Below are 21,882 nucleotides of genomic sequence, written 5' to 3' on the forward strand. Positions count from 1 at the left end.
CTGGCTGGGATGTTAACTTTCCCTTCAGCAGCCCATACAGTGCTGTGCTCTGCACTTGTAGCTAGAACAGCAGTGGTATCACACCAGCGTTGCTGCTGAGCAGTGCTGGCACAGCATCAGGACTCTCTCTAACCCTCCTAGGGGGTGGACAAAAAAGTGAGAAAAGTAACATCACCAGGGCAGTTGACCTAAACCAACCAAAGGGATATTCCATACCATATGGTGTCACACTCAGCAATAAAAAGGTGGAAAAATGAAGAAGAGGGGAGGGGTGGGCTCTCGCTGTGAAAACATTGGTCCTCCTCCTGAACACTGGCTACGTGCGTTGAGGCCCTGCTTCAAGGATGTGGTCAAGCATTGCTCATTTGTGGGAAGTAGAGAGTAATTTCTTTCCTCTGCCTCTTTCTACATAGCCTTTATTTGTTTTGTTTTGATTTTTTTTCCCTCCCACCCTCCCCTTTTTCCCATTTAGTTAAATTGTTTAGTTAATAATAATCTTTCCTTAATAATAACTTTTTAAATTATCCTTATCTCAACCTGTGAGTTGTTCTTTACTTCTTCTCCCCCTCATCTAAGGAGGGGGAGTGAGAGAGCGGTTGTGGTGTTTAGCTGCCTAGCATGGTAAAACCCCCACAAGAGGTGTTAGACACTTCAGGGGGGGAAAAAGGTTTCAAAGGACTCATTTGTGGTTTAGAAGCTGGAAGTGTTAAACTGTCTTGTTAATTAATTCAGTCAATGTGATGTGATGACTTTTTGTGGAATTCTTGAAGTATAGAATAAAGCTTATTGTATTTAATTGCCTAGCTTGAAATGTAAACGCTTTCTTGCATTAACTCAAACTATTACATTGCACAGGTTAAGTTAATTGTGGTATTAGAACCTGGAGAAAAGAAAAGGAGTACTACAAGAGAAGTCTTAAACTGTCTGTGTACATACTACTTCTTAGAGTAAAAGCAGAGTACTTCCAAAAAGCAAGAGTCCTCAAGTTTTTTGTAATGGGAGAACATGGGAGTGATTTTTCTTGTTAACTTAAATATACATATATGCAATAAGTATTTTTAATCCTTGTGATTCAGCCACAGACCACAAAATTAGCAGGAAAAAAGCTACATGAGAGTAAATAGTCATATAGTGGCTGTCATTCCTCCTTGTAGGAGAGAAGCTTCTAAATGGTTAATTCAGCTAGCATCCAATGACTTCTTGGTGGTTATTGTCTTATTACGTAGCTAGCTTCCTTAGATAAAGGAGTCTGCTTCTTTAAGGTCACTTGACAAAAAATTCATTCACCCTAACAGACAAATGTGGCTGAAGAGGACACTATCCATAGTGGGAATAAAGCTGGTCAGACTGAAGCAGGTGACTTTTTTTTCATTTTTAGTTTACGGGATTTAAGTTGCTCAATTTTAAAACGAGTACCTTCTCTGACAGTCCATAGCTTCCAATTAGGCACATTGGAGGGGAAAAAAAAAAAACAGCCTTCACAGTAACTTCTTTAGTCCTTCCTCTCTGGTTACAACCCAAAATGAACTCTAATGGAAGTCCTCCAGATTTGGGAGGCATATCAGAGGGGTGAAGGTCTTTGATCAATGTACATTGTGAGGACACAGAGGTGTATGGTGGGCAGTGCTACTTGGAGCAATCTAGGAATGCAACGGGTAGCACATGGTTTATCTGCAGTCAAGTTTGCAGCACTTGGTGGAGGTTCAGCACAGGGAAATGGATGGTGGGAGATTTGGTCTGGTGCTTCGGTCAGACAAAAAGTGTTGTGCCATGTCTTGCAGAGCTAAGAGTCGAGGTAGCAATAGGATGATAAACTTATTTATCTTCATGTGCTCTGTGGGGTAGGCTCGAGAGGATCTTTAGCATTTTGGTTCCACAGGGGGTGATTTGGAGGTGTTTGGTTTTGTTTTAGTAAACATGATCTTGAGAGGTTTGTGCCTAATAATTTGGTACTGTTATGCCTTTTTGCATGTGTGTAAAAGTGAGAGGGGTGTATGTATGCACATACATCTGTGTTTAAAGTACTAGGAAGATAATCTCATCCTGATTGTTGTTCTTCAGTGACACCTCAATCTAGTGATCCACAGAAGAAGGAAGATGTTTCAGTCTCTGAAAATGTGGGCTCCCTGTCAGAAGACTTATTTTCTCAACACAACCAGCCGTTAGCAGGCAGTGTAGCAGTAAGTGTTTGGTGTATGATAAAACAGTCCTTGTGCCCCCTTTATCATCTCTTCAATTCTGCTTTTTCATAGGTGTGGTTAAAATGTTCTTTCAAAGAAAACCTGCTGGTACCTGATGTGTTTTCAAACTTCCTCTTTTTCATATCAGTGGGAAGTCAGCCTAAACACTTACCTGCAGAGCTGCAGTGTTGGTAAAAACTGTTTTAAAAAGGGGGAAAAAAAGTTTTTCTGCCTTGTAAGGAGATGGATGCTCTTAGTGAGTTGCTCATAGTATTACTGAACTATAACCAAAAATATTTTTGTGGTTAACAAGGATCATGTCACCCAGCTGCTGCCACAGGCTAGCACTGAAAATCTTTTCCTAAAAAAAAGTTGCCAACCACCAAGCCACACACATGAACAAACAAGGGACCACCTGTTTTTCTTATTCTGTGATTGCTCTTTTCATGGTTTCAGGTCTCTAAACAGAAAATAGTTAACTCTGGTATCACCATGGTTTCAGTAGGCCAGCAGACTGACATGGACAATGCTCACCAAGGCTCAGGTCAGGCATGGCTCCCTTCAGTTCCTTAAGTCTGACCCAGTGAAATATCACCCGGGTGACCTGGTAAGACTCTGCTTTTGTGGGCCTCCCAGCAAAAGCAGGTAAATTGTTTACTTTTAGCTCCTGAGGGTGAAGCTGTAGTTTCCTTGCCTCCTTCAGCAAAAAAATCCAAAACTCTATCTCCAAGGACAAAAGCTAAGACTAGGTAAGCTCCTTGCAGACCAGAAATTGCAAGGTGTTTATTTTTTCTTTCATATCTTTCTAGGACTCTTCTTTGGTGTGTTTTCCTTCCTCTGGGGCTTTAATGCATGAGATTTTTGAGATCTATGTCAGTTACTAAATGGAAAAAATCAAATCTTAGCCACCTTGGCTATCAAGGTGGCTAGCCAATAGTTACAACACTTCAGAATAGTTACTGGTTAAAGGGTAGCATTTAGGTCCTGGCTTGGATACATCTTAGTTTCATCATTAATCTAATCTAAATGCAGTACGCATACATCTGTATTACAAACAGTTCTTCTGCTGTATATTCAGCTCATCAAATACATGGCAATTCATAATAAAGACCATGATCTTTGTGAAAGATCATGTGAATTTGAGGCCACCTTGGCATGAGTGATACACTTTTTCAGAGCCATGAAGGACAGCATTTCTTACAGTTAAGTAGGCAGACTCTGTAGAGCTACTGGTTAGCTTTCTTTGCTTTTAAAGCACTGCTTTGAGGCTGGTAGACTTACCGATGCCAGTTCTTTTTCTTGGTACTTCATAAACTGATGATCTGGGCTCTAAATGGGTGGTCCCCCAGCACCATGTTTCCTCACATGTCCTTTTCTCCCCAGTGAGAAGGCCCTAGAAGAACCACCCATGGAGGAGTCAACGCCAAAGGTACGTTTGCCTTGGGAAACACCTCAGTGAAGATGTGGGGTAAGGGAGGAAATGCTCTAGTGGCACAGCTAAAGCCACCTAGGGTTGGCTGAGCCATTCCTGAGCCCATGCAATGTCACTAGATGTAATGTGCCTTTTGGCACCAGGAGTGAGCTGAGAAGGCAATGCCTGTCAACCTTACTATAGTGTGGTCCAAGCAAGCAATTTGGGCTCAGCTGAGCTTACCTAGTATATACTCCATGGCAGTGGTATGCTGTGTGCAGGCCCGGGAGCAGGGTGTATAGGCAGCTAGCCTGGTCCTCCATGGGAGAAATTCATGTGTTGCAAGCCTTACACATGGTCTACAAGAGCAAAGATTTGCTTCTTGAAGGGAAGATGTGTCTGGAAGTTTACAAAGATGCTTTGTATGTGAGCTCTAATGATGATCCCAGGACAGATCTGTCTCCATATTCTTGGCATGGGAGCTTGCAAGCTAGAGAAAAACAGGTAAATAAGAGCTATCTGTGGCTGCATGTCTTTAGGCAACTTGAGCACTTGAGAACTTCTGTTAAGGTATTAAATAATAATAAAACAAATCCGTGCCATACAGGAAAGAAATGAAATTCCCAAAAGACTAATTTTGCTTTGAAGTTGGTACTGAGCTTATGTGAGAAATCAGATTTTAGATTTGTCCTGGGGTTTATGTTTCCATAAAATATACACATTTGTACTTCACTACTCAAAGGTTTTTGTAATGCTTACCCTCTGCATAAGAATTCAGAGCTTTTAAACTATTTCTTTATCCTCAACTCACTGTCTCCCTGGCCTCAGCTCCAGGACTCCCACACTTTCTCGTGTGAACTAACTACAGGAAATGGCTTATAACTGGACTGTTACGATAGGCTTGCAGTGGTGCAAATGTTGATGTTTCCTGACATTCCTTATCCCTGCTTCTAGCAGGCTGTAGGATTAGTAGGTGGCTGCATATTGTGGTTTGAGATTCTGCAACTTTTTTCCTTTTTAGAAGGACAATACCAGGGAAAGGAGAAATGGAAAAAAAGGCTTGGCCAAACAGATGATTGAAGACAGGTATGGCACACAAGTGCATGTGGGGTTTGGTGTCCCAGGTGATTTTAGACCCCTTCTAGCAGTAATGGGGTGGGGCAGAGGGCGCACTGATAGGGTGGGCTTTCTGAACAGAGGAGGCACCAAAACAAGCAGGAGATGACAAAAGGACCTTACTTGTTCCACTGGAAACCTGTGTGTTCCTGAAGTGAACACAGTTCCTGAAGCTAACTCCAGTCTGCCAAAAGTGCCCTTCCCTCTGTGACACGATGCCAAATTGGCGTTTCCATTTTTCTTTACCTAGCCATAATCCTCTTACCCTCTGGTTGGTTGTGTTATGAGTGACAACCTTGTTCACAAGTACCCAAACCTTCCTGATATTGCCCTAGGTCTTTGGTATCACGTGCTCTGGAGTTTTAGGATGGGCTTTTTTTTTTAGGTGGGTTTGGACGCCCAAGTGTTTCGCTCCAGTGTTTTCTTGTATCCTTGTTTAGCCTAGGGATTCTTAGCCTGAAGACATGCGTAAATGAATTTTTTGATTGATTGTAGGTAAGAATGAAAAATCTGATGCAGTAGTAACATAATAGAAGGTAGGGATAGAGAAGTCTTGATTTGGTCATTCTGCTCCCTGTAGTGCCTCATCTGGAAATGAGCATTGCTTTCTGCTAGAAAGCTTTACCAAGAAGGGCGCAGTTCCCTATTCTTACGCTCATGAGAAAAGAAAGGCGTACTGTATGTTGAGAACTAATTGTAGGATTTCTTAAATAGCTGCCATTTAGAGAAAGAAAAATGCACTTCAGATAATTAAGGGTATGAGAACAAAATTTAGATGCATGCAGAGAAGTGATTAGGAAACAAATGTTAAGTTAGAACTTTCAAAAGAGAAATTACGCTTTTTTCCTCTTAAATATTTCTGAAATTCTTTCATGTCATTCATGACTGTCCTACTATGTGCTAGTATTGGTGACTTCTGGGAACAAGATATTGATTACATAAACATGTACAGACTTATTTTTATAAATGTTTCTTTTAAAATTAAAAACTTATAATAGAAAGAAATAGTGTGAGAATTAATTAAAACAATAATAGAGACTAGGTAGGAAAGGAACAAGCTACTTTTAAAAGCTGAGGAAATAGTATTTTTAGGCATATGAACTACTTAATTGTTTGCCATTAATTGAGCCCAAAATTAAATGTTATTTCCCCCTCCCTCAGTGCAGTTGGGTGACTGTTGATGGTTGTGTATCGCTGCCATGCATATGTTGCTTTGTCTTCCAGGAAGGACTCCTATGGCTTTGAAAGCTCAGACTCTGCAAGCCATGAAAAGGTAATGCTATAGGGAAGAAGTTGTTAGGGGCTGAGCTTTGCTCAGCAGCTACCAGGGAGCAGTGACTTTGGGTTCAGGCATGCAGCAAGGGTGGACGTGCTGTTAGAGGCAACTGGGAATCTGAGGTTCTTGCACTTCTTTGTGGTGTCATACATAATATATGTATTTAGGTGGGGAGAATGCTTCAGTACCTTCATGAGTTCTGGGGTGGAAACTGTGATGTTACAACTGTTTGTGATAGGAATTTGAGCTGGTGCTTGAATGAGGCTGGGGGATATTTTTGCGATCGAAGGCTGGCCTCTGTTCTTGTTTTATTGAGCCATGCTTTGCACATTGGGAATCCCAGCTTAAACTCAGTCCTTGTGAAGCTTTGGTTGGACATTCTGCTTGGTTTACATCTGCAGGCTGTTAGAAAATCCAGCAAAAATGAGTCACTCTGCCTGCTTTGCATCTGACCAGAGCAGGTCTTCCCAGGAAGCCAAAAAAAACTTGCTCCTAATAGTTTCCATCGAGGTGGCTCTCCTGTACACAAGCCCTTTGGCTCTCAGCCTCTTCACATGTGCTGTCGCAGCTTGCTGTTAATTCAGGGGTGCTGAACGAGACACCCCAAATGTCTGATAAAACTGGACACCGTCTGCTTCTCACTACTGCCACTGGGTGTCAGCATGAAACACTGCTTTGTGGTATGCTGCCCAGTGTCCCAACAACACCATCCGAAATCTTCCTGGGTAGATACAGTTTTATTTCAGATTATTTCACATGGTAACTGAACTTCAAGACACGTGACTTTTAATTTTTATCCCCCCCCCCCCCCCCCCCCCTCTTTCTAGGTTGCTGAAGCCAAAGGAAAACTTCTTGGCCAGAAAACTTCTTCACGAAATTTGAGGTACAGGATCATACATGCACAATCCATACATTTCTTGCTCAGTGGAAAAGTTTGCTACCTCAGTTAAAGCAGTTTAAGTTAGGATCAGGAAGGCTGTGTGATGGTCCCAATGAAATAGTTCCCTGCCTGGCTGTCACAGCTTCTATGGATGTCACTGGTACTAACATTTAAACAGGATCTGAGAATATCAGAGTTACTAGAGAGAAGAATGACTTCTGCCTAATTTAACAATATTATGAATTGAGCTCTTAAGCAGTCCCCTTCCCTAGTCATGCACCTAAACAACTGGTTTACCTCCTGAAAAACATTTAAACACTCTGCTTTTTATTGGCCAATTCTAGTTACAGTAAGCAGCCAGGGGTTAGATGCCTTGAAGCACATAGCCTAATTTTGTTGAGAGGTGCTAAAGTTCTGGTATTCCAAAATTGTTAGCTTCAGAAGCCAGCCAAAGAAGGGAAACTTCTTTGTCAATAATAATGCCAAAGTCTAAATATATTTAACTTATGATTGTTGTAATTTAATTTGATTAACTAATAGTGCTGAGCATGAATAATCTGGCCATCCTGCTGGCCTGTTCGGTAGCACTGTTTGGTTGTGCCCTTCTGCACTCCTGTGTTACACTGTCACAGCACCTAATTGTCTGACTTGTGTCTGTGTGGGTTACTTGGCAGGATGATGAAATGGGGATGTGAGCAAGCTTGAGAGAAGGCCAGTTGGTCATCCATGCTTTCTAATTTGGGGGTTTTCCTCTGCCAAGAGCTGTGCTCTTCTCTAGACATAGGAGGGGAAGGGGTGATGAAGCATGACAATGCTCTAAACATGGTACTGGAAAAGGGCAAGTGTTTGCTTCTCAGTGTTTTTATGCAGCTTAAAATGCATTGGGTATTGTACTGTGGGGAGCAATAAATGGAACAATTTGCTGGTGGAGAGGAAGGGGAATGGCTATGGAGCTTCCTGGGTGGGCAGAGGGAGCTGGCTGAGCAGGACTGACTCCTGGTAGTGTCTTTAGTTACAGGAAGCATCTTTTTTCTGGAAGCAACCATGAAAAAACAAGTAACAGCCAGAGTGAGAAGAGCTGGATCCTTGACTCTCAGAAACAGCCATTGCCAAAATCTCTTGACTATACCCGAAAAAGGCGTAGGGTGAGGAGAAAAGTAAAAGGTAAGCTTAGTCTGTGTCATGCACAGTGAATGCATAAAACTGCAGGTGAGGAAGGGGCTAGCGATGGCTTGTGAAGGAGGAATCCTCTCCCTTTGGGTGCCCTTCTGGGAACAAGTTCTGGCTCCCTGTTGTGTTGTTGGTACCCAGGTAAACCTTTCTCCTTGCAGTGCTTCCAGTGTCTTCCCCAAGTAGTGGCAGTGACTACCGGACACAGGAGGTGAGAAGCTGCCATGCTCACGTGTCTCATAGTTAAAAACAGTATGTATGCAAAACACACAAACACTGGGAATCAAATAAGCTGGTGCCATCTTCTCAAGTGTTCTAATGGACCAATTTGCTGCCTAAATGTTGCTGGTATTGTGTTGGTCACCAGAGACTGGGGAAACAAGGAGGTTGTAGGAAAACATGGGAAACTTCATAAAAACAGCTGTGCATGATCCCTAAGCAAATTAGGCTCTACTGGCTAAATGCAAAACTTCGGCATGCAGCTGACTTCAAGATACAGATCTCCTTCAGAGTTGGAGAGAAGTGTCATTATGTGTTATATCTAACTTAAAAGTTTCCACTCCTAGTGTAGAAACAAAACTCCATGACAAAAAATCAAACCACACCAAAATAAATTTAAATTACTTGTATTGTTTAAAGGAAATATATGTTAAGACTTGTCTTTCTGCTCCCAGCTAAAAGAAAGCCGAAGAGATCAAAAGGAAATGCCAAAGAAAACAAGCATGTCCACCTCCAAAGGAGATGACTTACCTACAGTGGATCTTGCTGGTATTTCTTTTTCTAATGTTGTTCAACGTACTATGAAAGTAGGGCACAAGGGCTGTGTTATCTGGCACCTAAATTGTGGGGTTTCTGGAGGAAGAATGCACTGCATTTGTGCTACTTTACCCTGTCCAGGCTAATCTGTTACCTCTACTTAAATATCCAGGTTTTGTTTCCCAGAAGCAAACAAAAAATGTTCTGCTCAAGCATTATTTTCTAAGGTCTGAAATAATCTGTAGATACTAATATATAGTGTGCCTATGAACTGGTATTTTCTTCATTTATGTCGTAAAGCAACTACTGAGTGCAGATACAGACCATGGCTTATATGTCAGCTCTGCATGAACTTGGTTGGAAGATCTCTCCACTCTGTTCTGCAGTGCTGATGGTCACTTCTTCTATGGTAGGTCTGAGGCTTCATTGGGAGTAAAGACATGTACAGTGTTTACACTAATATTCATTTCTGTGGACAGTCTGGAGCCACAAAAACCCTTTAGGTGGTGTTACCCAGTGCAGTGTGTCTCTGCACCTGATGGTACATCAGCCACTGGGTTGAATTCAGACTGCTCCATAAAGTGGTTATGGAAAACTAGTGATGCCCGAAACTTTTTCTACTGAAAAGTTAAGCAGCCTATCTTCGTGCTGCAATGTGCGGGTTTTGATTCTGTGGGGTTTTGTCTTGTTTTTTTTTTTTTTTTTTAAATTTGTTTTAATTTTTGCTTTGGACTTCCTGGATATCATACTACAGACATTACACTAGTCCACTTTCCCTGCCTCAGTTTCTTCCTCCTGCCAACTGTCCTGGTTTTGGCTAGGATAGAGTTAATTTTTCCACTAGTAGCTGGTATGGTGCTGTGTTTAGGATTTATGATGAGAGTAACATCGGTAACAGTTTTAGTTGCTGCAGAGTAGTGCTTACATGAAGCCAAGGACTTTTCAGCTTCTTGCCCTATCCTGCCAGTGGGCATGCTGGGGGTGCAGAGGGAGCTGGCAGGGGACAGAGCCAGGACAGCTGACCCAAACTGGCCAAAGGGGTGTTCCATACCCTATGGTGTTATGCTGAACAATATATAGGGGTGGCTAGCCAGGGTTGGTGGACTATCAGGTCCTGCTCAGGGACAGAGGGGATAATGGGGCAGGTGGTGAGCAATTGCGTTGTGCATCACTTGTTTGGGCACAGTAGTAGTAGTTACTTTACCATTATTATTTTCATTTTTTTCCTGTCCTATTAAGCTGTCTTTATCTCAACCCACAGGCTTTCATTTTTTTAATTCTCTTCCCCCACCCTAGAGGGGGAAGGGTAAGCGAACTGCCATGTGGTGCTGAGCTGCCAGCCTGGTTAAACCATAACACCAATGCTCTTGCTGGACTGGGCAACAGCATTAGGTGTTGCTCTGTAAACCTGAACAATCCAGCAGCAACACGAGGCGAAGGAAGGGAATGTGATGGCAGCCAGAAACAAGGCGAACTTTGGACCAAGTTTGAGATGTTGCTCCCTGTTCATGTGTGGATAGGCAGAGGAGAAGGGTGGCTGTATTTTTTTTCTATATTTGTTGTTAAATTCAGGTGTCTAGACAACACAGGGCTCAACCTCTCCTGCCTCTGTTGCTTGGCTGCACTCTTTCATAGGTCACGTGCTCTCAGAGGAGCTTGAAGTGGCACCACTGTCCCTGGATACATCTGCTGAGGGCCTCTCTGATGTGGAGGAGAAGGCAACACAGGTGCTGTATGCAGTGCTTGAGCTCTTCCTGATCTGCTCTTGGCCTACTTCTGGCCTGTGGGCGGTGTATCGGTTCATTTTGCTTCTTTGCTTTGCAAGCCCGACTGCTTGCCTGCAGCACTGGGCACCTTCTGATTATCTTCTTCTTCTTAGAAGTTTCAAAATGCATCTGACAATAATACAAAAGAAGAAGAAAACTTTAAGCGGAAGGACTCAGGTACGTTAGTCTCAGTAACATAGAAGAACTGGTTAAAAAGTAGAAGGGGTGCTGACAGTTCTTTTCTTTCAAAGATGTGAAGGCACTGAGGTTTTATGTATCTGAGGGATACTTTGTGCATAAGAAACACCTTCCATTTCTGTTGTTCATATTGTGATATGGACTATGGTGGGATGTTTTGTGTAAATTCCTGAACTGATTGCTAACTCTTAAATCCTGCCTTTGCTCACAGGAGACCCTACTAACACTGCTGGTAAGAGCATGGGGATTTACAAACTAGTTGCCTGAGAGTAACTATGTGAAATAAGTGGAAGAATAAATCCCAAATTTATTTTTAATGACTTGGAGATGCAGTGCAACCTCAATTTGAAGAATAATGATTAAAAAAAAATATCCCAGGAGGTTATAGACTTCTTGACAATAGTGGTCTATGTCTGTATTCTTAGGTATGAAGCTCTTGGTAAATGGTGATTTGTACTGATGCTTATGACAGCTGTAAGGGTTTTAGGTAATGTTGGTATTTACAAATTCTTTTATTGAGACTGAACTTGCACAGCCTTGCTCAAAACTGCAGCAGAGTGTCTTTGTGTTTGGAACTACTGAACTTCATGAAAGCAAAAAACAGATTTGTCATCCTATTTCTTATGAGGCTGATGTAGCTCTGAGAGGCTGTAGACTTCACAGTCAACATTGGGACAACAAACTGAGTCACTGAAACCTCCATTTTGGAAAAAGGCATTCTTTCTCATAGGCTGACTTCCCCAATATGTGCACAACTTGTCCAGCACTTGCAGAATATACCCTCACCCCATCAATACCTCTGCTTAATTTGGGGGAAAATAAGTGCTGATGATTTTTTAACCACCATTTACTGCAGTCTTATAGTTGGAGAAAAGTGGATGCTATGCAAAGGCAAGAAGTAGGGATAAGTTCAGAAATGTCAGGTGTGATCTGTGATTGCACATGAACACTTACTCCATGTAGTAACTTTAACTGCTGCTGCAGCAGCATGCTCCTCATGGCCTCAATGACCCCTTGTCCTGGGCTCTACCACATTCCTATTTTCTGCCCAGTGGAGAATCCAGAGAGGTGATCGTTTAACCATGGACATCTAATTGAGCTCAGAGAAATGGACAGTCAGACTAAGGAGGGATATTCTGTTGTATGTTTTACTTAAAATACATGCTGCCACATCCAGCTCTGTGTTAACAAGGTTGTTCCTGGGCTACAAGCAATCATGTGGTAAGGCTTTGAAGATCTGGAATTCAGTTATAATGGGTGTGATTAGTTTATCTCCCTCCATACTAATGTTTTTTTTTTTTAAAGCAACAGCTAAAACTAGGTTAAGAACAAATGAGTATAAACAGATTGTGGGCTTGGGCTGGAAGAGAGAAGGGGTAGAAGATAAGTTTTTTTTTTTTTGTTGTTTTTTTTTTTCTGGCTAGAGTAGTGGGACAAGTGGGAAATTAAATCATCTTTGAGATGGACATGTGTTAGTTTTCCAGTTGCCTGCATGGCACTAGATGGTCTGGCTGACTGCTTTTGCAAGGGGAAAAGACTTGCTGGTGAAGTCTTGTGTTCTGTCATGTGTAAGTCTGATGCCAGACCCTAAAACAAAATTGCTTGTTCAGCATTGGTAATTCTAGTGGTGGTTTTTGCTTATGTACCTGGTAGATACTGCTACATGTCTTCTGCAAAAGAACAGGTCTGTACTGAAACCTCTTCTCTCTTTAGATGTATTAAGTGGCACTGTTGGAAAGAAGCCCAAGCTTTACAGTCAGGAAACAAAACACTTGTTCTCTGATGCTCCTAGTACACCGAAGAAACTTTTTGATTCAGATGAGAAGAAAGAAGAGATCCAAATAGGTAAAGCAAGTTTGTTTTCTAAGGTGAAGTGTTTAAGTGTTTCCAGCTGTTCTTTTTTGGTGGTAGAAATCAGTCATGTGGAAGCTTGCAGAGAGGTATATGGAGGGAGAGTATCCTCTCCAAAAGGCAAAATGTAGCAGAAGGCACATCTTGTGATGCACTCATTGGATGCCACACATTTAGAGTGAATACTGAAACTTGGTGTTTCTAACCACCATGCACTCATGAAGCTGCCTGGTAGTGGTAGTGCTTTCTAGTATTTTAGACTATTGTTTGACCAGAGCTACTTAAAAGCATAGAAAGCACAGAGATAATGGACAAACTAACTTCAATTATTGGATAACTGACCTCTATTGGCATCATCATCTTGCATAGTTATTTGTAAATGTGCTGCTCTCTGCAGTAGGTTAGTATCACACCTCTTATTCAACACTGCTTGCTAACAAGTCTTTCCCACTTTCCGACTGTGTTTTAAGCTGTTTTCCTTCCTGTTTGTGTGCTCCAGAGGAGCAATCCTCAAGTCTCCGCTCTAATGAATATTAATTTTTATATCTCCCTGTGGTAGCGTGTGTGTGTGTTTTCCACTAAGACCCCCAGCAAAGTACTTACCAAGCATACACTTTCTTGTAGGTCAGGAAATGGAAGATGAGGATGATGTATTTTATTCTGAGATAAATCATGAAGATTCTGTTGCCTCAGGGATGATTACTGCATTTGAAAGCTTCATCAGCCAACGAAAGAAACTGTTCTGGGTAATGTGTGCTCTCTTAACATGTACACCATGGGTGAAATTTTCTCATAGTAAACAGAACTGCCTTTCAACAGTTGGTGCAAATATTCAATCTATATTTCATGCCCAAGAGTTTTGGCTGCAGTGGCTGTTAGCCTGGAGCTATTCTAAGTGTTTTGCACAGCCCCTGTGCTCTCAGAAGCCCTAGAGGAAGGGCAAGAAGTGACTCGTAAGGGAGGTTTTAATTAGGTTCTTCCTTTTTTCTAATTTTTGTGTTGGAATGTAAGACTTGTTTAGGTGTTTAAAATTTCATCAGAAAGAATGGATTTTTTTGAAGACCAACCCAGCAGAGTGGCAGCACACCTAAATTGTAGCCATTGGTATTTGTTCTCATGGGGCAAATATCAGGCATAGGGAAACTTAATTTTGGATCACAGAGTTCATTAGCTCAGAATAACCTACAGAGGTTTTTCATAATGGAAAACAGAAAGCAGTGCAGGATGCACCGACTGAGTACAACATATGGATCCATAAGGACATGCTGGTTCTCTCCAGTGCAGTGGTTTGGTGGTGGTGGTTTCACAGTCAGTTGTATTGGTGATTCTTGTTGGTTTGCTCCACAGTCTAGACGTACCTTACATGCAGTGTGTGTAACTAATTGTTACTGTTGATTGAGCTGTAATGTGTCAGCATTAAACCAAGCTTAATATGAGAGGACAATATCTGGCATATCTGGCCCATCATGAATCTTGTGTATTTTAAAAGCTTTAAACAAACCAGATGTGTCAGAGCATCCTTATACTGGGTTGACGCTCTGTAACAGTGATTTTTTTTTTTGAGTTGGCATTAAGTTCTAACACCTAATTTCTGGCACTAGCTACTTGAGGCTGAATGTGGCTGCGCTTAAAAGTCGGTTATGATGAAAATACACGTGGTTTGCATTCATGCTGATCTGAAGTGGTGCTAACAAAGACCTGGCTTTGTGCAGCTGCCAAGTGTGTCAGAGTTTAGTGAACTTCACTTTTTTGCTGGCTGGATAGCAGGATCCTGACCTGAAATCACATGGGTTACACAGATCTGTTGGTGTGAGTAGTGTGGCTGAACAAATCCAGTTCATGCTCACACCATTTTGCCTGTGTTACTATCTCCCTTTAGTTTAAAGTGCTGTTTGCTATCTCCCTCTAGTTTAAATCTGACTTAGGATGGTTTCAGCTGAGCACGCCCCATGGGGCAGCGTGTGCTCCAGGAAAGTGCTTTGCAAACTGGATTTTTAGGTTTGGGGTTGGGCTGTTGCCCATCCCTGATGGTGCATCCTGTGGTTAGTCCAGGTACAAAAGGATGGAGATGCGTGCCCAGAACACGCTGAGGACTTCTGAGGAGACCATGTCTGTCCTGCTGAACCAGATACACGAGCGCAGGTGAGCTGTCTGCTGCTGGCTGAAAACAGCTTTGGCCCCATATGAATTCTGATTGGTATGAAATTAAAATGCCTCTTTGTAGCAGAGCCTGATCTTCACAGCTTTTAAGGCAGAAAAGGTTGTGTGCCTCTAACTGTTCTGTAAGTGGAGTTTCAGATGTATACTTCTGGTGGTTTGTCCTGCTTCTTAGGGCAGAGAGGATGGATTAGTCAATACAAAGAAAGCTTGAGTTAGGAGTGGCTGATGTAGACAGCCAGAGAGTGCTGTTTGCTGTCATCATTGTTTGCAAATCTGTTAAAAATCCTCTTGTTACACTTAGTAGCTTTTGTTGCTGTGTTTTTAAGAGAGTGAACAAACAAGCCAGGCTAACTTTGTTACTGAACTGGGTGAGAATAAAAGTAAGGGGTTATTTATTCCAGCTTTGTTATAGACCCATTTCAGTAGATTGTCTCTGTTCACTAAGTCCACTGGCTGACATTTGTTTCATGTGTATTCACCTGATGGGGCTTTCAACAGGTCCTTTTGCTTTCTGGCTTGTCAGATTTCTCAGATTGGAGATGTATTCAAAATCAGGTGCAATCATTATGGATTTGTTATTGGCAAAATACAGGCATAACTTGACATATGCAAATCTATCTGGCCTCTGTGCATGTTGTTTGCAGGATTTAGATGAAGTAGGGTACAAAATAGTCTTTATTTAATAATAGTCTTTATATAATCGTAGTCTTTATTTAATAATTGCGTGGGGAAACTTATTGTATGTTCTGTACTGAGCCTCAGAGCAAACAGCCTCTGTGCTGCTACCTGAGGAAGGTTGTTTGGCCAACCTACACCTTTGATTTGGCGTGGTAAAGCTATTTGCGTGCCCTGAGAACAAGACTTCCCTGTCAAGCCCAGCAACGACACATGCCTCTGCCTAAAGGCAGGTCTGATGTTCAAAGCAGAGAGTGGGGATGTCAGTCACCTTGTGCTGCTGATCCCTGAAAACTCGTCTCTGATTTGTCATCAGACTGAATAAGCTGGACACCTTCCAGAAGACTGTTGTTGAGGAGCTTGCCAGCCTTGAGAAGGAAACCCAAATCTTGTCAAACATGGAGAAGGATGCTATGGTGTGTATGACTCATCTTGTGCCAGCCTGCAGGGGTGCCCCTTCCAAAGTAATTTGGGGTTTCTTTGGGGCTCTTCTTAGGACTTCTGGAACACCCAGTTACTCAAAATGAATTCTCTCTTCAACCAGCGGAATCAAAGGTACGCATCTGCTGTCAGTTGTGCCTGCTCACAAGTCCTGTGATGGCTTCAAGTTAAAGAAGTAGCTACTTAAAAGGAATAGCCTGAAGCTGGTATGGCATCTCTGCTCTGTTTGCTGATGGAGCCTTTGCAGTCTTGTGAGGTCCGTGAACTGGGACTAGGGCTCAGTAGGGGACTCTCTGCATGGGAAGCTGTGTAGGGTGGGCACACCTCAAGAGACCTGTAACAGGGTCTGGAAAGGGATGAACCCTCAGGTCATGTCTGTGTGTAATAGGGGTCAGAGGAGGTGATCCTTTCCTGTATTTAAAAAAGAAAATAAAATGCTGTTGGTACAAGTGCTCAGCAAGAAGTTGCAAAAGGGGGAATCCCAAGGTTCACTCTTATTGGTAAATATCACTAAGTTTCACCACAGATCAACTATACAAGCTTACTTTTTCTTCCAGAATTCAGTCTGCTGACTCAGCCCTGGGTGAGGAAACCTGGAGCTTTGCCAGTACGATCCAGGATCCAGAACACCACAGTAGGTGCTGTGCCCAAACCACTCTAGGCGTGTGATTGTGACAGGAACCATCATGTAGTAATACTTCTCCTGGGTTCTTATCTGAAGGATTCCATTATCTGTGGGCTGGCTTTAGTGTAATCAGTGGCCTGTGTAGCTCTTTAAGGATAAGTTCCTGTTACAAGCCCTAAGCTGCTCATGGTGCAGGCATTTCCTTACCACAACTGCTCCTGGTGAAGGGTCCCTCACAGAGCAGCAGGGCTGAGAAAGGAGCAGTCACATCATGGGAGATGCTCATCCTGCAGTGCCTTGTTCCAGGCTAGGTATTTGGGAGTTAAAAGCTGAAGTTAAACATTCTCTTCACCTCTCTGCATTTTATTGTCTAATGCAATGTAAAAGCTTATTCAAACTTCATTGCCTATTTTTTTCTTTACAGTATGAATGCCCAATGAAGAATGCGGCAGAAAACAATGTTCCTTCTGACTAGCAACCTCTGGATTCACAAGAGCTCTTCATGTTTGAGCATCTTATGCCACACAGAAAAGATGGTCATGTGAAGGATATGTTAATCTACTTTAAGTGGAAAGAAAAATTGGGGGGGGGGGGAAGAATGGCAAACAACATTGTTTTCACACACACACAAAATCTCAGTATTAATGTAGACTGCTTGAAGGTTCCGGTTTTGACTCCTGTGTCAGTAACATCAAGATTTTCTGAAAAATGCAAGACAGGTCCACTATATACCAAAGAAATAGAACTAAATAATATGGTTTATCCAACAACCTGATATGTATTGGCTATCTCTGAGTATTCTGTTAATACCCTTATCAAATGTAAAAGTACTTTGATTCTAAGTAAAACATTCTTTGCATAACAGAACCAACTTCTCATTCCTGAATCGACGCGCTATGCATGCCTGTTGAAAGACACTTTCTAGAGTCCTGTATAACCTTTGTGGAGTGTTTGAAGGGTAGCCTTTCTCACCTGCATGCAGCACTGTGGGAACTACTGGCTTGAAACCAGAGCCACTTGATTCTTGTTTGCAGAGATGAAAACCCAGAGGGATCACTAGATGTTGGCCAGATGCCTGATGGCACACTGGGGACTGTGGAGGGTAAGAAACCTGGAGCATTGCAGAGAAGAAAACGTGAAGCTGAAGAATTTTTTTAAAACCAGGAACTATTGGCTTCTAGGAGAGTGCAAAGTACAGAGTACAATGTTAGGATAGATAAGTAGCATCTAAAGTCTTGACAACAAGCAGGAGCTAAGCTGTGCTATTTAACATCATCCTCTATTTCAACTGAATTTGCTAAATTACGGTTGCTTTTCACATGCTGCATTTAATGCTGTGGCAAACTTCACATGTGCTTGTGCATCATAATGAATGTGTGGGAACACGGCATGTTTCCAAGCTCTGTCTCCCTACTTATCTTGTAGAACAGACTTCAGATTACTGGGTGGGTCAGAGTTGAAGGAATCGTCCCTGCACACAGCATACCTTCACAGCAGAAGCCCAGCTTTGTCAGGGTTTGTTTCACTGCTAAATACCTTCTGGGGAGCTGAACCTGTTGTCTTCCGAAGATTGTGCAGGGTAGTGCCTGAGTGGAGAACACTGAGCATCTGTAGCTGCTGTCACGGCATCGCTTGCTGGAGATACTTGCTGGAGATTGTGCTCGTGCCTTTAGCTTAAGTATTCCTGGCTGGGATTGGTGTGAGTCAGGATCTGAATTCTGCAAGTTCACTGAATCTCCACTTGTAACCTGCATCCTTGGGGCACGTGTCATCTTTAGGACAGATGTTGCCTTGGCTGGACTGGTTTAGGCTTGCTTGCCTGCGTCTACCACAGGGTTATTGCCCAAAGGAAGTTTTGGAACAGGAACAGTGTGAAACATGATAGCTCTTTCTGCTGTGAGTCCTATTTTGCTATGTTTCCCCACTGTGTGTGGTAGGAGATGCAAAAAGAGCATTCTACCATGACTTGAAGGAGTACATAGAGATGTTTTTCATGTGTAAGTATTTTTACTAGGGCATTTAGAGGAACAAAACTGAAGCATAGTGTCTCATTATTGAATCCTTGTCTAATCTCTTAGTAAGAAGCTTGGAAGATGTGTTGAACACTTCAGAGGGCTTGGAAAATCAGGATCTCTCCCTTATTAGAAGTTACCATTGTTGTATGCATTCACACTTGTTTTTAACAGATTTATTGGAGAAGTCTCAACACTAAAAAACCCTTTTACTGTTAGGGGAAGGGGAAGAGCTGCTGCACAGCTCAGATATCTGTTTGCACTGCGCTTTTTTGTATTCCTGTATATAAAATGCTTTACCAGTTGAGAAGCTCAGCAACCTGTAGACTGTCCAAGGTGGAAGGACATGCATGTCTTTTCCTAATGGTCTTTGTCTGTAGTGAGCAACAGATGCATGTAGAGACAACCTCTGGAGCAGGACTTAGTTTTTCTATCCTTGGACAGCCCATCTCATACAATTTCCCATGCTGTTTGGCAGGTGTCCTGGTTTCAGTTAGAACAGAATTAATTTTCTTCCTAATAGCTGATGGAATGCTGTGTTTTGGCTTAGGATGAGAAGAGTGCTGATAACACCCCGATGCTTTAATTGTTGCAGAGCAGTGCTTATACTAAGCCAAGGACATCTCAGCCTTTTGCTCTGTCCTGCCAACGGGCAGGCTGGGGGTGCAGTAAGAGCTGGGAGGGGACAGACCCAGGACAGGTGACCCAAACTAGCCAAAGGGGTATTCCATACCATCTGACGTCATGCTGAACAATATATGGGGTGGCTAGCCGGGGGGAGGGGGCCGGACTGCTCGGGGTTAGGCTGGGCATCGGTCAGCGAGTGGTGAGCAATTGCATTGTGCATCACTTGTTTGTACATACTATTATTACTTTCGTATTATCACCATTGTATTATTATTATTATTGTTTTTGTTATTATTATTTTCCTGTCTTATTAAACTGTCTTTATCTCAACTCACAGGCTTCACTTTCCACTTCTCTCCCCTGTCCCAGAGAGGGAGGGGGGAGGGTGAGCGAATGGCTGTGTGGTGTTTAGCTGCCGGCCGGGTTAAACCACGACAGTCTTTTTGGCGCCCAACGTGGGGCTTCTTCAGCACGACCCACCTCCTCCTCTGATGATATCCCAAAGTATTTGCCTTCTGGCCAGTCCATGATCACTTCCAATATTCCTGGGCGACTGGGGTTTCCTATTTGAGCCCGCTGAGTAATCAGTGCAACCCACTTGCTCCATGTAGCATCAGTTGCATGATGCGTAGAGGGGACCCTTCCCTTGAACATCCAGCCTAGTACCGGCAATCGGGGTGCTAGGAGGAGCTGCGCTTCAGTACCAACCACCTCCGAAGCAGATCGAACTCCTTCATATGCTGCCAATATCTCCTTTTCAGTTGGAGTATAGCGGGCCTCAGATCCTCTGTATCCCCGACTCCAAAACCCCAGAGGCCGACCTCCAGTTTCCCCAGGTTCTTTCTGCCAGAGGCTCCAGGTGGGGCCGTTCTCCCCAGCTGCAGTGTAGAGCACATTTTTTACATCTGGTCCTGTTCAAACTGGCCCAAGGGCTACTGCATGGACTATTTCCTGCTTGATTTGTTCAAAGCCTTGTCATTGCTCAGGACCCCATTCAAACTCATTCTTCTTACGGCTTACTTGGTAGAGCGGGTTTACAATCAGACTGTAATTTGGGATGTGCATTCTCCAAAACCCCACAACACCTAGGAAAGTCTGTGTTTCTTTTTTGTTAGTTGGTGGAGACATAGCTGTTATTTTGTTGATCACATCCATTGGGATTTGATGACGTCCATCTTGCCATTTTATTCCTAAAAACTGGATCTCTCGTGCAGGTCCTTTGACTTTATTTTGTTTTATGGCAAAACCGGCTTTCAGAAGGATTTGGACTATTTTCTTCCCTTTTTCGAAAACTTCCTCTGCTGTGTCACCCCATGCAATAATGTCATCGATGTACTGCAGGTGTTCAGGAGCTTCCTCCTGCTCTAGCGCAGACTGGATCAGCCCATTTGTTAGTTGGTGGATTGTTTGAGGTGAAATCCCCTGAAGTCTTAAGTCCACTCAGTTTCTGCAGATACTATGTTGGCAAAATGGCCTTGTGTGAGTTATCCTAACATTTCCTTTTGGAGGTCATTTTGCTCACCTTGTCTTTTTTCCTGAGCAGGTCTCCTTACTCCCTGATGCTTTTCATCATCTGATGCTTTTCATCATCTAACTGACTTTCTTTTAAGTATTCCTTAGCCAGTTGCTTCTTTTAATTTTTTCTTTTTTGTTTTTATGTAAGTAGGTAGAGCTCAGTTTTCATCCTGTTGTCTGAGCATCACCAACAAACATGATGTGGGTGCTGTGAAGACGCATAAAGGCATCAGTACCCAGAAAAAGAAGTGGGAAATAGGAAGTGCATGTAGAGGATAAAGAAGCATGAAGCAGTTATCTCTTAACCACTTCAATTAACCAGTTTAATAATAAACCCTGTTATAGGCCGTGGTATCTCTATACCATATCTCTTTTGGGGTACGGTGCTCTGCCAAGAACTTGTTTACCTGCACGTTCTGTATCAATGCAGTGATCTGTCCAAGGTCTCCTGTCACCCAGTGGCAAGCCTGCATGAAAGCCACAAGACACCAGCAAAGGGGGTGCCCTCTGGGGCTGGAAGAAGGCCGAATGACCAGGGACCTGTGTATTTTTGCTTGTCCTGGCCTGGGGTCAGTCTGCCCTGCCCTCAGCAAAGCTGCTGGGGCTAGCTGTGTGCTGGGACACGTCCTGCTCCTGGAAGTGGCATGACTGTTTCTATGGGAGTGGTGTGCTGGAAAATGGATGTGCTTCCAGGAACAGCTGAGAGTTAGTGTATACTGAAACTGAATGAAGCAATAGAGCCTTTCTTGGTCATATATTATAGGGTGGTTTTTGTTTGTAATGAGCAATTGCTGAGAAGAAAGCGCTACTTAGAGCCAGATGGTGAGAAAAGCCCAACAAAGCTGAGCCTTGGCATACATCAGCAGCCTGATTTTTGTCCTGTAATTCCAGTTCCTGGAACGACCTTCTTAAAGCTCATTCCTTCCTCTTTGCTTCCTGGGAGGCTACTACTGTCCCAAAGCAGCAAATCAAACTTGATAGCTTTCTCTCCTCTACTTTGCTTCCCTTTCCTTCTGCATGTACCCTGCAGCGAGCCTGAAACATCAGGCCAAGTGTTTGTCTATCACTTGTCTGTTCTTTTCATCTGAAATAAATGATATTTTTTGGAACTGAGTTCAGCTGGGACCTAATGGAGGAAAACTGAGAGGCAATGAAGGAACAACGCTGAGAATCAAAGGATGACCTAGTGAGCAAGTACGAGCTTTGAACAAACAAATTATTCA

General features: G+C 42.9%; 1 protein-coding gene across 15 annotated transcripts in view; it reads left to right on the forward strand.

Annotated features, from left to right (window-relative positions):
- The window catches only part of SYCP2L (synaptonemal complex protein 2 like), a 27,705-nt gene extending 10,333 nt beyond the window's left edge, over positions 1 to 17,372 (forward strand). For 6 of the 15 annotated variants that reach the window (XM_027451579.3, XM_027451576.3, XM_027451580.3 and 3 more), the window contains 20 exons: positions 1,296 to 1,356; positions 2,062 to 2,180; positions 2,637 to 2,724; positions 2,845 to 2,929; positions 3,564 to 3,609; positions 4,613 to 4,677; positions 5,932 to 5,980; positions 6,811 to 6,866; positions 7,867 to 8,027; positions 8,195 to 8,244; positions 8,708 to 8,801; positions 10,425 to 10,516; positions 10,669 to 10,732; positions 12,467 to 12,598; positions 13,229 to 13,350; positions 14,652 to 14,746; positions 15,756 to 15,855; positions 15,936 to 15,994; positions 16,438 to 16,518; positions 16,930 to 17,372. In XM_027451579.3, coding sequence (XP_027307380.1) covers positions 1,296 to 1,356; positions 2,062 to 2,180; positions 2,637 to 2,724; positions 2,845 to 2,929; positions 3,564 to 3,609; positions 4,613 to 4,677; positions 5,932 to 5,980; positions 6,811 to 6,866; positions 7,867 to 8,027; positions 8,195 to 8,244; positions 8,708 to 8,801; positions 10,425 to 10,516; positions 10,669 to 10,732; positions 12,467 to 12,598; positions 13,229 to 13,350; positions 14,652 to 14,746; positions 15,756 to 15,855; positions 15,936 to 15,994; positions 16,438 to 16,518; positions 16,930 to 16,945 — 1,635 coding nt within the window. In that variant the 3' untranslated portion in view covers positions 16,946 to 17,372. Of the gene's footprint in view, positions 1 to 1,295; positions 1,357 to 2,061; positions 2,181 to 2,636; positions 2,725 to 2,844; positions 2,930 to 3,563; positions 3,610 to 4,612; positions 4,678 to 5,931; positions 5,981 to 6,810; positions 6,867 to 7,866; positions 8,028 to 8,194; positions 8,245 to 8,707; positions 8,802 to 10,424; positions 10,517 to 10,668; positions 10,733 to 12,466; positions 12,599 to 13,228; positions 13,351 to 14,651; positions 14,747 to 15,755; positions 15,856 to 15,935; positions 16,087 to 16,437; positions 16,519 to 16,929 lie in introns of all 15 variants that reach the window. The other 9 variants (XR_003495415.3, XR_011806792.1, XM_021270508.4 and 6 more) reach the window with 9 other exon arrangements.
- Positions 17,373 to 21,882: the final 4,510 nt, after the last annotated feature.

Source organism: Anas platyrhynchos, chromosome 2 (genome assembly GCF_047663525.1).
Source record: "Anas platyrhynchos isolate ZD024472 breed Pekin duck chromosome 2, IASCAAS_PekinDuck_T2T, whole genome shotgun sequence".
Taxonomy (NCBI): Eukaryota; Metazoa; Chordata; class Aves; order Anseriformes; family Anatidae; genus Anas; species Anas platyrhynchos.